The following is a 16389-nucleotide window of genomic DNA, read 5'->3' as shown; positions in this document are numbered from 1 at the left end:
CTCTCTGGAAAACTGTGTGGAGGTTCCTGAAAGAGTTAAAAATAGACCTGGCCTACGACCCAGCAATTGCACTGTTGGGGATTTACCCCAAAGATACAGATGCAATGAAACGCCGGAACACCTGCACCCCGATGTTTATAGCAGCAATGGCCACAATAGCCAAACTGTGGAAGGAGCCTCGGTGTCCATCAAAAGATGACTGGATAAAGAAGATGTGGTCTATGTATACATAGAATATTCCTCAGCCATTAGAAATGACAAATACCCACCATTTGCTTCAATGTGGATGGAACTGGAGGGTATTATGCTGAGTGAAGCAAGTCAGTCGGAGAAGGACAAACATTATATGTTCTCATTCATTTGGGGAATATAAATAATAGTGAAAGGGAATATAAGGGAAGGGAGAAGAAATGTGTGGGAAATATCAGAAAGGGAGACAGAACATAAAGACTCCTAACTCTGGGAAACGAACTAGGGGTGGTAGAAGGGGAGGAGGATGGGGGGTGGGAGTGAATGGGTGACGGGCACTGAGGGTTATTCTATATGTTGGTAAATTGAACACCAATAAAAAATAAATTAAAAAAAAAGATTCTGTCTCCCTTTGTCCCTCCCTCTCTAAAAAGAAATAAGTCAAAATGGTACACTGCACCAGACACCTGCCCCCTACCCACCCACCAAACATGGATCTAGCCTCCAAAGCCACGAGGGAAAGGACACCACAGGAATCACAGAAGACAGAGTAGAGAATTCAGGCACTCCACCCTCAGGAGGAAGGAGGACTGTCTCCTGAAAACACTGTGAGGAGCGAGCGTCTAGTTACCACTGGAAGCACTGTTGGATGATGGCTCTTTTAAGGCTGGGGTATTTTAACATTTCACTACATACGAAAGGCAAAAATAAAGGAATGTCTGAAGACACACTTCCTGGCAAAGTTACTTAAAATTCCTGATTGGAGTAGAACTAAGATAAAAATTCAAGAAAGAAAACAGTAGGGAACATCTCTCAAAATAGTATTCATATTACTTTTTTAAAAAAGATTTTATTTTTAAAAGATTTTATTTATTTATTTAAGAGAGAGAGACAATGCAAGCAGGAGGGAGGGGGGTAGAGGGAGAAGGAAAAGCAGACTCCTCCCTGAGCAGGGAGTCCAACGTGGGGCTCGATTCCAGGACCCTGAGGTCATGACCTAAGCCGAAGGCAGATGCTTAACCAACTGAGCTGCCCAGGAGCCCCTTTAAAATTTTATTTTTAAGTAATCTGTTAACACCCAACATGGGACTCAAATCCACAACCCCGTGATCAAAAGTTGCATGCTCTACACACTAAGCCAGCCAGGTGCCCCAGCATTCATATTATTATTATTTTTTTTTTTTTATTTATGATAGTCACACACAGAGAGAGAGAGAGAGAGAGAGGCAGAGACACAGGGAGAGGGAGAAGCAGGCTCCATGCACCGGGAGCCCGACGTGGGACTCGATCCCGGGTCTCCAGGATCGCGCCCTGGGCCAAAGGCAGGCGCTAAACCGCTGCGCCACCCAGGGATCCCGCATTCATATTATTTTAATTTAAAAAGCTGTATTACTACAGAGAGAGTGAGCATGGGGGGAGGGGCAGAGGCAGAGAGAGAATCTCCAGCCTCACGTGGAAATCGATTTCATGACCCAGAGATCATGACCTGAGCCAAATCCAAGAGTTGGGTGCTTGGGATGCCTGGGTGGCTCAGTGGTTGAGCATCTGTCTTTGGCTCAGGTCATGATCCCAGGGTCCTGGAATCGAGTCATGCAGTGGGCTCCCCTCAGAAGCCTGCTCTTCCCTCTGCCTTTCTCTGTATCTCTCATGAATAATTAAATAAAATCTTAAAAAGAAAAAAAAAAGGGTTGGATGCTTAACCAGGGGAGCCACTCAGGTGCTCCGACATTCCTTTTTATAAATCTATCTTTCAAAAAAGATTTAAAAGTTAACAACAGGTATTAATTTTAAATTTTCTACTCTACTATAATTGTTGGTACAGTGATTATTTGTATTACTATCCCAACTCTATTGTACACCTGTGGAATTTCAAGCCAGAGGGACATTTTGAGAGGCACAAATGCTAATACTGTTAGCATTTAAATATACATATTTTTTGACCTCCAAATCCCACATGCCCACACAACAGAATAGCCCACAGTTTTTACAAAGGAGATACTCATATACACTGATTTTTATGTGTACCTATGAAGGCCATGATACATAAAGCACTGTTAATGAGTGTTCAACGGGCTGAACTCTCATTCTCACATTTTTTTTTTAATTTTTATTTATTTATGATAGTCACACACACACACAGAGAGAGAGAGGCAGAGACACAGGCAGAGGGAGAAGCAGGCTCCATGCACCGGGAGCCCGACGTGGGATTCGATCCCGGGTCTCCAGGATCGTGCCCTGAGCCAAAGGCAGGCGCTAAACTGCTGCGCTACCCAGGGATCCCCTCATTCTCACATTTTGTATAGAACAATGACAGAGAAGATCATAAGTACATCCCCAATGCACAGAAAGATTTACAATATGCCTTCTGATGCCAAAAATCACTAAGTTATGTTCATTGTTTAAAGTCAAACACATATGTAAAATTATATCAACTTCATCAGAAATTGGGGTTGAATTTAGCATTAGGTAGAACTCCCAGCTTTACCATCCAGGCAAAATCTTTGATTTCTTTTTTTTTTTAATTTTTAAAAAATATTTTATTTATTCATGAGAGACACAGAGAGAGAGAGAGAGAAGAGAGAGAGAGAGAGAGAGAGAGAGAGAAAGGCAGAGTCACAGGCAGAGGGAGAAGCAGGCTCCATGCAGGGAGCCCAATGTGGGATTCGATCCCGAGTCTCCAGGATCACACCCTGGGCTGAAGGCGGCACTAAACCGCTGAGCCACCAGCGTTGCCCAAAAATCTTTGATTTCTAAACAGAATCTGAAATGAACGTACAAAAGCAAGAGCTTGGGACACTTAGGTGGCTCAGCAGTTGAGCATCTACCTTTGGCTCATTGTGTGATCTCAGGGTCTGGGATCAAGTTCCACATTGGGCTCCTTGCAGACAGTCTCCCTCTATGTCTTCTCCCTCTATGTCTCTGCCTCTGTCTCTCTCTCTCTCCCTGTGTCTCTCATCAATAAATAAATAAAACCTTTAAAAAAAAAAAACCCAAAAACAAAAAACCAAGAGCTTGAAATTCCCAACAGAAAAGAATCCTTTTCGCAAATCATCAGAAAAACATCAGAAAACAAAACAAAACATCAGAAAAACAAACAGGAGATCTCTCCTCTGGAGGTTTTGTCATGCAGGGGCAAGTTTTCCTCAGCTGCTACCAATTCGCATTAATTACAGAAATGTGAATTAATTACCTGAGGGTATACCCATTATAGATCAATGATTAAACAGATACAGCAAAATGGTAATTCCAGAATCTAGGTGATGGGCATATGGGTGTTCCCTGTTAAATCCTTTCTTTAAAAAAAAAAAACTTTTACTTATTTATTTGAGAAAGAGGACACTCATGAGTCCAAGCACGCACACGCATGTGTGGATGGAGTAGCAGAGGAAGAGGGAGAAGCCAACTCTCCACTGAGGAGGGAGCCCGATGAGGGACTCAATCTCAGGACCCCAGGATCATAACCTGAGCTGAAGGCAGACACTTTACCGACTGAGCCACCTAGGCACCCCTACACTTGTTACACTCTTAACTTTTTTTTTTTATTTTTATTTATTTATGATAGTCACACACAGAGAGAGAGAGAGAGAGGCAGAGACATAGGCAGAGGGAGAAGCAGGCTCCATGCACCGGGAGCCTGACGTGGGATTCGATCCCGGGTCTCCAGGATCACGCCCTGGGCCAAAGGCAGGCGCTAAACCGCTGCGCCACCCAGGGATCCCTACACTCTTAACTTTTGTGTATGCCTGAAAATTTTCATTTAAAATGCTGTGGAGGGAGGGGGCATCTGTACCATCTTTGGATGAGATTTAGTATAAGCAAACCAGTAGGGAAAATGGTGGAAAAGAGCCAAGAAGTTCTTTTGGTTATTCGAATAAATGTTGCCACTGAGATCTACTGCCTCGAATTCCCTCTTATAAGGTAGTGATCACTGGAACAACATACTGGGGAGGAAAAAGTTTCAAAGAGGTTTTTGTACAACTTTTGAGAGGTTCTCAAAAGTTCTAGTCTCCATCACAAACCCATGAATCAACGAAAGAAATATGGACAGATATGACTGTGCTGAAAAGCACGCATGGCAAAAACTACCATAAACAAAGTCAAAAGACAAATGTCAAAGGAAAGTAAAGAATAGTCTATAGTTACAGGGCCCACATGCAGAGTTACCTGTGTACAGGGTTTTTTTTTTTTTTTTGCAATACACAAAAGTTTATTTTTGATTTTTTTTTCTTTTCTGAAGGCAAAATATAATAGAACCGAACATCAATGAATTTTACAACAAAAACAGCTTTTAATATGGAACAGACAGTCCATGAACAATTTAAAATCTCGGAATGGGTTATTCACTGTAGCACTGCCTCCAACAGGACAAGATGAGAAATGGTGATATGTCCTGTAGAAGGGGACTGGTTTAATATATCATGCTACCTCCAAAGAGTGGAACACTATGCAGTTTCAAACAAAAATATAGTATATGCCACCATTTGCATAGAAATGGGGAGGATATTTTATATACACTATAAGCTGTAGCTACATAAAGCATCTCTGAGAGAAAAAAAAAGAATTAGTAATAGTGATTGCTTCTGGGAGGGTACTGGCAATTTGAGCACTGGGAGGCTTACCTTTCACTCTGTACCCTTTCCGATTCAAAGAAATTTATCATTCTGCAAGAATAACGTTTTCAAAACACTTCCAAGTTATTTTATTAAAGGTAAAGTAATATCCTAATGAGAGAAAGTGTTCTTTGAAATAAAGATGGTAAATAAAGCAAATACACAAAATTACATTTGCAAGAAAACTCTCAGATCTGGAGAACACAGGCATAAACATTCTCTCTATATATATATGTTGAAAATAGGCAGTGGAGAAAACCAGTGCAAAAACAACTTGGTACCCATCTGGAAAAAATTAAATGAGCCTCTACCTCACACCACACACTCCACACAAAAACATAATTCAAGCTAGATTATAGACCTGACCTTCTTTTCCATTAAAAGCAAAACTTTAAGACTTTCAAAGGAAAATATAAGATTTCCTATGTCTTCAGGGTGGAAAAGGATTTATTAAAACTCAAAAAACAAGCTCAAAGAATAAAAGTAATATATTTAACTACTTTAACTGGGAAAACTCATACCCCTCAGGGTCAAAGTTTACTACAAAGCCATAGGAATCAAGAGAGCATGGTACTGGTGTAGGGACAGACATACTGATTAATGGACTAGAATTGAGATGCCAGAAATAGACACATTTACAGACAACTAATTTTCAACAAGGGCACCAAGACAACAAGGAAAATACCACCTTCCAGTGAACAGTTCTGGAACAAATGGACAGCCACAGGCAAATGAATGAAGCTGGGTCCCCACTTCCCATCAGATAAAAATGAACCTAAAATAGGTCAAAGACCTGAAGTAAGACTGAAATCATAAAATTCTTTGAAGAAAACAGAGGGGTCAATTCATTACTCAAGCTTAGGCAATTCTTGGATGGGACACCAAAAGCATAAATGACAAGAGGGAAAAACAGATAAACTAAACTTCAAAATGAAAAATTTTGTGTTGAAAATACAATTTTTTTATGTTGGAGGATACCACTTTTACTAAGTGCAAAAAACTCACAGAATGGGAGAAAATACTTGCAAATCATGTAACTGACTAAAGGACCTGGATCCAGAACATTCCAGAACGTTCCAGAATTCTAGCAACTCTCTCTCTCTCTCTCTTTTTTTTTTAAATATATTTTATTTACTTGATTCATGAGACACACAGAGGCAGACAGGCAGAGGGAGAAGCAGGCTCCCTGCAAGGAGTCCCATACAGGACTGGATCCCAGACCCCAGGATCACACCCTGAGTCAAAGGCAGATGCTCAACCACTAAGTCACCCAGGCGTGCCTTTTACAACTCTTCTAATGAAAGATAAGCTATCCCAATTTTAAAAATGCACCACAGATTGAATAGACATTTCCTTAAAGAAGACCTATAAATGGCCAAGAAGCACAGGAGAAGGTGATCAACATCATTAGTCACTATCGAAATGCAAAACAAAACCCCAATGAGATGATGCTTCACACTCACTGGGATGGCAAAGCCTCAAAAAGACAGATAGCAACGTGTTGGTAAGAATGTAAGATTGGAACCCTCATTTACCTCTCATGGGAGCAGAAAATGTTAGTCACTGTGGAAAGCCTGGCAACTCCTCCTAACGTTAAGTTAAGCACAGTTCTACCATATGACCCAGCAATTCTACTTCTAGGTATATGTAAAAGAAATGAAAACCCACATACGTACAAGACCTTGTATGCATGTTCACAACATCATGAGAGATGGCAAGTGAGAAATCGTCACCTGTCTGCTAGAGATGAATGATACACAAAATGTGGGATATCATTATGACAGAACGCTATTTGGCAGTAAAAAGGAATGAAGTGGGCAGCCCCGGTGGCGCAGCGGTCTAGCGCCGTCTGCAGCCTAGGGCGTGATCCTGGAGACCCTGGATCGAGTCCCATGTCAGGCTCTCTGCATGGTGCCTGCTTCTTCCTCTGCCTGTGTCTCTGCCTCTCTCTCTCTCTGTGTCTCTATGAATAAAAAAAAATTAAAAAATCTTTAAAAAAAAAAAGGAATGAAGTACTGACACCTGCTACAAGGTGGATGGGCCTCGAGAACATGATGCTAAGACAGAGGCTAGACACAAAGGACCACATGTTATATGGACCACATGCTATATGGTTTCACTGATAAATTTCCATAACAGGCAAATCCATACAGATGGCAAGAGACTAATGACTGTCAGTAACTGCGGAGAGAGGGAAGAAGGCTGACTGCTAATGGGCAGAGGGTTTCTTTCTGGGATGATGAACATGTTCCACAATTGGATGGTGGTGACGGTTGTACAACTCTGTGGCTATACTGGAAACTATGAGACTACACACGCTAAAGGGGTAAATTTTATGGCACGTGAATTATGTCTCAATGTTACTCAATATTACTAAAAAAATAAAACACTTTATAATGGGAAAGGTCTAGGTGATACAAAATATTATAATTAAATGAGATACCACAGACTGGGAGCACATACTTGCAGCTTCTATAACCCATACTGATTACTGTCCAGAATATATAAAGAATTCCTTAAAGAAAAAAAAAAAGACAACAAAAATGAGCAAGCAATTTGCTGAAGAGAAAAATCTTAAATGTCAATAAACATGGAGAAAGGCTCAGCTTCACAGTAATCACAAAAATGCAAATTAAAACAATATCACTGATATTGTCATGCTCATAAATATGACCAAAATTAAAGTCTGACGTTAGAAAGGAAAATGTAAAGCTTACTTTGAATGCACCCTCTGATTCCATGGATAAGAGATCCCCATCAAATGGAATGAGGTCGAGGCTGTACTCCTCCCTATGAATAAAGGATCCCAGAACACCCAGATCCTTTAACCGCTGTTCACATAGTAAACTACGTCTTGGCACAAACAAAATGTGGAAATCTCTTGTTGGGCCACGTCGGTCTTCACTGCAAAAGAAGTAACACTTGTTAGCTTAGGAGTGCCTTGGAGTGGTAGGCTATTTCACTCATTTTATTCCCAGAGCCTAGCCCAATGCCTGGCACCCAGCAGGTGCTAAATAAATGCTGGTTGGATAAACATACACATATTGATTTTTAGATTCATATTGTTAGACAGGGGACGCCTGGGAGGCTCAGTGGCTGAGCATCTGCCTTCTGCTCAGGACATGATGTGGAGTTTCGGGATCGAGTCCCGCATCCAGCTCCTACATGGAGCCTGCCTCTCTTCCCTCTGCCTCTGTCTCTGCCTCTTTCTGTGTCACTCATGAATAAATAAATAAAATCTTAAAAAAACAACAACAACAAAAAATTGTTAGACAGTTGCTCCCTCGCTCTTTTTTTTCCCTGACAGGAAAGAGATATTGACCCACAGCCACTGTTTTCTGATGCATTTTCTAGCTTTCTCTTAAACCATTTATGAGGCATTCAAGCTCTCAGGTTTATTGAAACAGGATATCTGTGTCTCACTGAAAACAAATGGTTCTTTAACCCAACCAATGACACGATTTTATGGAAAATGAAAGATCACTCCCAAAATAGCCCATATGCTTTTAAGATTTCAAGGGCCACATCAATCAACTGTACCACAGAGTGTGGATGGGGCTCTATAGATTGGATACTACATTAAATTTTAATCAGCTCATACTTATTTTTCTTATGAAATTCAATCACACTATATAGAGTGTATTGAAAAATAACCATTAGAGGTTTTGGCTGTTTTAATCAGAGTCCTTTCTACTGATATAGGTGCAAATTTTTAGCTACCCTGAATATGGGGTTATATGCTGATCCCTTTCTCCAACTGTCTGCACAACTTCATGACTTTCCCATTCGCCCTCTTATGTTCTTTCCCATCCACCCTGTTTTTGGAAGACTACCTCCCAATGCACTGGCAAGATGAGGAGGCTGCAATAAGGCACTCAGTACATTAAAACCACGAGAAGGACCAACCTCTCTTGGACTAAATGTAAGCTCTGAGAGATACCTGAGCACATTTTCAGCAATTATATCCATTAGTTCTAGCCTGGGTCTGACAAAAAAAATAATATTCTTGACATCAGCTGCAGGCAAACGACTTCCCTTAAGTGTGAACATTTTTTCCACTTCATGTTCCTAGGAAAACACATACACAAAAGGTTAAAAAAAAACAAAAAAAAACAACCCCGAATTTCACCTATCACAGCCCAATGACATTAATACTAGATTAGCAAAGTTGAATCTCCCCAAAGCCAGATGCATAAAGGACAAAGTTTCAGTGTTAAGTCATTGCTACTGCATCTGTCATTGCTATTGCATCTGAATTCAAATGGCTCTCACACAATGAACTATCAATGACACTATGTAAGGGTCACATGATACAATGCTAATAATTTTCCTAGAATTAGCATCAGTATAAAATCACAGGCCAGGGACACCTGGTTGGCTCAGCGGTTGAGCAACTGCCTTCGGCTCAGGTCATGATCCCAGGATCCTGGGATGGAGTTCCACATCGGGCTCCCTGCAGGGAGCCTGCTTCTCCACCTATGTCTCTGACTCTCTCTGTGTGTCTTTCATGAATAAATAAAATCGCAGGTCAATGGACCACTGTATAAAGAATGTTAGGCATGCATTATCAGTGTTTATAAAGACCAAAGAGCTCTGTAAGCCAATTGCTCAGAGAAAATGTAAAATCCTATCATTTGCTAAAGTACAGAATTATTAATCCCTGAACAAAACTCAAATAGCTCATTTACCTTCAGTAGCGAATACTGTGCAATCAGGCCAAAGGGTCCTGTGAGGTACTCGTCCCAAACTATTGCCTGTAGGGGGGCAGAAACATTTTCTTGTTATGGTTAAGATCAGGAATTTCAACAACACCCACAGAAAACAGCAGTCATGTCTAGTAGGAATACTTGCTTCAAACTCTGAATTAACAAAAATCTTAATGATTGGCTCTAACCACATTCATATCCTACAGATCTAAAGAAAAACCAGCATCTGGACAAGTGATGCTACTGTTTTTTTTGTTTTGTTTTATTTCTTAAAGATTAATTTATTTGCGAGAGAGAGCAAGAGAGATGGAGTATAGGGGGAGAGGGAAGGGCAGATGGAGGAGAGAAAGAATCTCAAGCAGACTCCCTGCTGAGTGCTGAGCCCAGTTCAGAGTCTGATCCCGCCACCCTGAGATCATGACCTGAGCCAAAATCAAGAGTCTGGGGCTTAACTGACTGAGCCACCCAGGCACCTCCTTCTTCCCTTTTTTTAACTGAAATTTTTACTGAGATAAGTGTAGATTAACATTTATTTGTAAGAAACAATACAGAGGGATTCCTGGGTGGCGCAGCGGTTTAGCGCCTGCCTTTGGCCCAGGGCGCGATCCTGGAGACCTGGGGATTGAATCCCACGTCAGGCTCCCGGTGCATGGAGCCTGCTTCTCCCTCTGCCTATGTCTCTGCCTCTCTCTCTCTCTCTGTGTGTGTGTGTGACTATCATAAATAAAAAATAAAAAAAAGAAACAATACAGAGTGCCCCTGTATGCTCTGCCCAGTCTCCCCTGATGGTAACGTTTTGCAAAACCAGACTACAATATAACATCCAGGATACTGACATTGACTCAATCCATGATCTTAACTCAGATTTCAGCATCATTTCTTGAGCCTCAATTGGGCACCTAGGACTTAGCCTGCTTCTTTTTCTCTCAGTAGCTGTTAGTACCCAATCTAATCTCTTGGGGTTCTATTCTTCCTAAGACTGCTGAGATTCCCCAATTCTCCTCTTTTTGGAGTTGTACTGCCAGTTCTCAAGGGGGACCGATAAATCCTAACAGGAGGGGACAAAGGTGACATCCTATCAAGTCCCTGATCTACAATTCCTCACTCAGTTGTGAGCTGGGTGATGGTAAACGTCTAACAGGAGAAACAATCCTCAGAAAGGTCACGTTAAACTCTCAAATAACTATAACTTCTTTCATAATCCGTGTGAGCAGCAGGTTGTTAAGACATTGGTGCTTCAGAGACTTTTGGATGGTTCGCTAGGCAACGACACGCACGATCGCTGTAATGCATGGACACTGAACCACCCACACCCTTTGGCCGGGCCCGCCTCACTCGTCCCGATCTCAGGGGCACCAGATCTGCCCCTCTGGACCTGAAAGGCACCTGACACAGCTGGTACACGAGGGGCTGCGATACCACAGTGGCTTACTCTGCTGCAACAAAACAATCGCGATGCCACGCTGACTCCGGACTGGGTGCCCCGGGACCCACCAGCAGGCCCCTCTCGTCTCCCTGGTCCCTCCTGCTCCCCTCCTCGGAAGCCCCAGGGACCTCGTACTCCTGGAGCTCAGGCGGTCGGGCACCGGATTAGGACGGGCCGGACTGGGGATAACACCGTCGCCACCTCCCATTCCTCACCTTGCTACCCGCGCACTTGTCCAGGAACTCGCGCAGCTCGCGACGCACCGCCTCGCGCAGCACGTTCAGGTTCACTCGTCCGTAGGACAGGTGGGCCGCCATCTTGCCCCACCGCCCCCTTTCCTGGCGAACAGACGTGGTCACGTGGCGGCGCAGTCACGTGACGTGGGCGGCTGACAGCACGCAAATCCGGAAACTGAGAAGGGTCCACGTCTCTCTTTTCTGGCCCCAGCGCCCGACGCTCCCCCAGACCCCCGGCGTATCCGGACCCTGCCTCCGTCCAGGAGTTACTGGGCTCAGTGAGTTGACCTGAGAGACGGGGACTGAACCCTACTCGTTCCCTTCCTTCTTAGCAGCAGGCGTACCCACTGTCATGCAAATCTTTCGTAGCAATCAGAAAACCGTTCGCTTTGCTCTTTGAGTTTGTAGGCTAAAATTTACAAAAAAGGAGAGTAGCTGGGACGCCTGGGTGGCGCAGCGGTTTAGCGCCGCCTTCAGCCCAGGGCGTGATCCTGGAGACCCGGGATCGAGTCCCACGTCGGGCTCCCTGCATGGAGACTGCTTCTCCCTCTGCCTGTGTCTCTGCCTCTCATAAATAAGTAAAATCTTAAAAAAAGAAAAAAAAAAGAGTAGCTGAAGGAGCCTGTCACGTGATGGGTCTTTTTGGCTCTTCCTGATAAACTTCAACTGCGTGCTGTTTCACACAAATACTATCCCACGGGGAATCCAGTTCTCCCTGCATCAGTAAAATTAGTATGTTACCTTGTGAGTTATGAGGATCAAGAAGATGGAATTTACATCATGTTTCATATTAAAAGTTTAGAAGGGTGTCCGAAGTTAATTGCTTAATAACTATTGTTTTAGGATATGAGCATTTCAATACTTCGAGGGTGGAAATGAACTATTTGGGATGCGAAAGGCTTGAAAATGTTGGGTTTTCGAATGGGTGACCTTCAATCCTTTATATACACGGTATATTATGAAGAAAGAGCTCACTAGGGCAGCCCCGGTGGCTCAGCGGTGTAGCGGCGCCTTTAGCCCGGGGTGTGATCCTGGAGACCTGGGATCGAGTCCCATGTCGGGTTCCCAGCATGGAGCCTGCTTCTCCCTCTGTCTGTGTCTCTGCCTCTCTCTCTCTCTCTCTCTGTGCCTCTCATGAATAAATTAAAAAAAAATTTTTTTTAAAGAGCTCACTAAACAATTACCATGAAGTCGGAATAAGCAAAGAGGAGAATTTGGGGATGATGAAGAGCAATCAATCATACAGACACTTGCACTTTCGATTCCATGAGTCCATAAAAACCATTTAGATTTTTAAATATCTTGTTTCCCATGCCTGCTAAGAAGTGAGGCCCCAGCTCGCATCTGCCACCACCGCTGCTTCCTAACTTCCTGCCCAGGCAGTGCCTGCCACGCACCCTGCTGTTGTTCACCACTTGGCGGCTGAGCCCTTAAGCCTCGCTGTAGAGATTTCTGTCGCCCTTGATAGAGTTTATTTTTGTGATGGCTAAGATATTGCTGAAATAAACTAGGATTTCAGTTCAATCAATAAACTCTTGTTTCCACCCATGCAGACTGTTCCATGCTCTTTCTCAACCCAGTTTCTACAATGGTTCTCAACGTTATCACAGATTGTCACATGTGCAGGCTTTTTGTCCAACTGGAAATGTATTATTTTAGCACCATCTGTGAGAATACATGTTGAGCTCAGCAAGCCTTATCATGAACCAATAAATGAGGCCACAACTTAGGTATGAGGTGAAATCCCAAGCATGCATGAATGTAAATGAGCAAGCCCAAGATAATAAACAATCCTTCTCAGACAGGATCAGGATGCTAGAAGATGATCAACACAGGTGTTTAACTTGTTATAGAGACCCAATGTTTGGGAACATTGCTATACTGCTGTGGTTGCCCTATAAATATTGCAGACCTTAGTGTTTTTTTAATTTTTGATATAATTGACATGTAACAGTGTTTTTGGTTTAATGTGTAAAACATGCTTTGACCTAAGTGTAAATTGCAAAACGATTACCACAGTAAGTTTATGGTTTTAGTCTTTTAATCTCCTATGGTTCCTACCGAAGTCAAGAACTAGTGTCAGGGTATTATTTAGGTAAAAGTTATGTACTACTAGCTCTGCTTTGGGGGCACCTGGGTGGCTGAGCCGGTTAAGCATATGCCTTTGGCTCAGGTCATGATCTCAGGATCCTGGGATGGAGCTGCCTTGAGCCCTCTGCTCAGCAGGGATCTCGCTTCTCCCTCTCCCTCTGCTGTGCTCTCTTGTTCTCAAATAAATAAAAATAAAATCTTAAAAAAAAAAAAAAAAAAGCTCTGGGCAGCCCCAGTGACTCAGTGGTTTAGCGCCACCTTTGGCCCGGGGCGTGATCCTGGAGACCTGGAATCGAGTCCCATGTCAGGCTGCATGGAGCCTGCTTCTCCCCCTGCTTGTGTCTCTGCCTCTCTCTCTCATGAATAAATAAATAAAATCTTAAAAAAAAAAAAAGCTCTGCTTTGGAAATATTGACCTGTTGGGGAGTCTGTGCTCATAAAACAAATGTTTAGTTCAGTAATCGTTTTTGCTAAATAAAGATCCTAGCAACTTTCAGAGTTTCTTTCTAAAACTTCATGGATTGATAGTTGGTGCTACCTAGTGCCACTTATATTTTTATCAGGTAATATAGTGTGATATAGCAATGGACAATGACCTTAGGTATTTATTTCATGTTAAGTGGGTCATAGGATGCTTTGAGATGAAGATATATTCTTTCTTAAAAGTTGTTTATCAGCAAGACTGCAGCAGAAATTGCTATTTGGATATATAGTGCTTGTTCATTTAAAGAAAAAAAATTATGACAAGTCTGAAAATAATATCAGCTTACTACCATTGGCAAAAAAGTAGATACAGAACACTTGTTTGCTCAAATTTTAATACTGCTTTACATTTTGTTTGTGAAACACTTTCTATTATGTTTAAAACCAAAACTTTCAACTCATTACAGATTTTTCACTTGTCAGACACACATTTGATAATCTTGAGGAGAAAAATACATCAAATGCTTATATACAATTATAGAAGTTCTTATTGTACACATAGCATGGAAGATACATTTATTACTTTTTACATATTCTAGAAGACATTCAAATGAAGATAAATAGATTCAAACTGGTTGATAAAACTTCTGATGGTTGAGGTCCTTCATTTTATTTTTTGTGATAATAAAATCCAAAATTATTAACGTTGAATTTCTCATCGTACATTCATCTAAAAACACAGTAAAAAAAAACTTGTAAAGGTTGTAGACTAGTTAATTTAGGTGTTTTATAGTGGCTTATTATCTAGTTAAATGACTGCTGGGGATATCTGCTGAAGAAACAAATTTGGAGAAAAATCCTCCCAGTTATTTATTTCTTATAAAAGAAACAAAATGAAAACAGGAAAAATAGTTGCAAAGCCACGTGATGTTATTTTCTGGCCTAGTCCATTATGTCCTAATGTGTTTTCTTTTTCATAAAGGTAAAAATCTGAAAAGAAAGACATTGTGTTTTCTCCCAAAATACAGATTTTTAAAAAATATATACATATAATATATAGAAGCTGAAATTATGCAAAACCAATGAACAAAACACCACAGTAGAATGAGTAGGTGCAGCATATAGATTCTAAAATGTCCCCACAGCAGTTTAGGGCTTCCCCCTCCCTTTACCTGTTTCATGATTTTATAATCACACCTAAGTATTATCAAGCCTGAAATAAAGGCACTACTGACGTCAGGTAGTGCAAAGAGCTCAAAGATACTTCTTTAAGAATAAAATACTTTAAATGAGTAGATGAAAATGCAAAATGGCACATTTTTCCAACTCATTCCAGTGTCAAAGCTTAACCCAAACATCTAAATATACAAATGCAGCCTGGAAAAATTTTAGTGCAAATATGAAAAGTAACAGCATAATTTAAAGTTACTTAAATAAGGTATTGTGAGGATAGGGATTGTTCTAGGAGGTTTCCCTTGGGACAGTAGATGTAATTGGCATCTGGTGCAATGTCTTGTTGGAACTTTTAAAAATCAAGATGAGAAAATTAGAGGTGAAAACTCACCTACTAGGTGTTTATTATTTTAACTTCTAAGGGGAGTCTAAAAGGGTGATTTAGTGAAGATCAAAATATTTTTTTTTAGATTTGTTGATGGGGGTCAAAAATAATGTGAGCTCTCCTGAAGTCTGCACACACGATGCTGGTGGTCCGTCGCCTACATCCTAGTGCGTCTGAGGAGCCTGGCGCGCGGCTGGGGGTTCCGTCAGAAGGTCTCGTCATCATTGCAGTGGGAGGCCCAGTGCCCAAACACCTCACAGATTTCACAGTACGGGCGCTCCTCGCTCCGACTGCCGTGGTGTGTGGAGTGGGGGGGGTCCTCTGATGCCTGCGCCTGGGTGGGGCAGTCCTCAGTGTCGTGGAGGTCGAAGCAGTCACATATGTCACAGAAAAGGCGAGGTTTCTTCTTGGACTGTTTCTCCTGGTCGTCACTACAAATGTTAACGTGTATAATCAGAAACTCATCTGCATCAGATGAAATTCAAGAGACGGTATCGCTTGCAAAGCACACAAAATGAGCAAGAACTAATGATGGCCAAATCTGGAAGCCTCAAGTGTATGTTCTACAGTCCACATTTTAAATTTTCCATCGAACCACTTATAGCATATCACTCTCTTGCCAGACTAGGAAATCGATTTATGGCCAATGCAATTGTTTCTCCAATCCACTAGAGAACTTAACTTTAAAAACCTTTGTTTAGGTGGAACGAAGGTTCTGATCACAGTATTGCTTAATATAAAATACCTGTCATAATTGTTTAGGTCATCACCATTCCCATTAAGGGCTGCTTCTGACATCATCTCCACCTTCATCTTGAGGTCCTGATTCTTCCTCTGAAGATCCACTATTACTGAATTGAGGAAATCAATCTGATTTGTCCAGGAAAAAAAAGAAGAAACAGATGTGTAAAGTGTCTAAAATGTGTACACTGGAATATCAAGAACATCATGAAAGTATACTTTCATGCTATGGCCACAGAATGTGCTGGGCACAGGAGGGGCAAAGAGTGGCCATTACGGAACCCACGTTTCAATGTTTTATATATACACACACATACATATACAAAACTCTACAAAAAGCATAACCAATTAATTGTTCCTTTAAACTGCAGAACAAATCCAGAACTTCTATGCTCTGTAGATTTGAAAA

General features: G+C 41.7%; 2 protein-coding genes across 20 annotated transcripts in view; both read right to left on the bottom strand.

The window, feature by feature from the left end:
• Positions 1-11306, bottom strand: part of VPS33A (VPS33A core subunit of CORVET and HOPS complexes) — a 31386-nt gene extending 20080 nt beyond the window's left edge. For both annotated transcript variants that reach the window (XM_038574945.1, XM_038574947.1), the window contains exons 1-4: positions 11147-11306; positions 9488-9553; positions 8740-8867; positions 7517-7703 (exon numbers count right to left, since the gene is read on the bottom strand). In XM_038574945.1, coding sequence (XP_038430873.1) covers positions 7517-7703; positions 8740-8867; positions 9488-9553; positions 11147-11248 — 483 coding nt within the window. In that variant the 5' untranslated portion in view covers positions 11249-11306. The remainder of the gene's footprint in view (positions 1-7516; positions 7704-8739; positions 8868-9487; positions 9554-11146) is intronic.
• A 2752-nt stretch (positions 11307-14058) lies between these two features.
• The window catches only part of CLIP1 (CAP-Gly domain containing linker protein 1), a 124192-nt gene continuing 121861 nt past the window's right edge, over positions 14059-16389 (bottom strand). For 17 of the 18 annotated variants that reach the window (XM_038574921.1, XM_038574927.1, XM_038574934.1 and 14 more), the window contains 2 exons: positions 15985-16109; positions 14059-15670 (listed from right to left, as the gene is read on the bottom strand). In XM_038574921.1, coding sequence (XP_038430849.1) covers positions 15445-15670; positions 15985-16109 — 351 coding nt within the window. In that variant the 3' untranslated portion in view covers positions 14059-15444. The remainder of the gene's footprint in view (positions 15671-15984; positions 16110-16389) is intronic. The other variant, XR_005379127.1, reaches the window with a different exon arrangement.

Source organism: Canis lupus, chromosome 26 (genome assembly GCF_011100685.1).
Source record: "Canis lupus familiaris isolate Mischka breed German Shepherd chromosome 26, alternate assembly UU_Cfam_GSD_1.0, whole genome shotgun sequence".
Classification (NCBI taxonomy): domain Eukaryota; kingdom Metazoa; phylum Chordata; class Mammalia; order Carnivora; family Canidae; genus Canis; species Canis lupus.
This window is presented reverse-complemented; position numbering and strand designations above follow the sequence as displayed.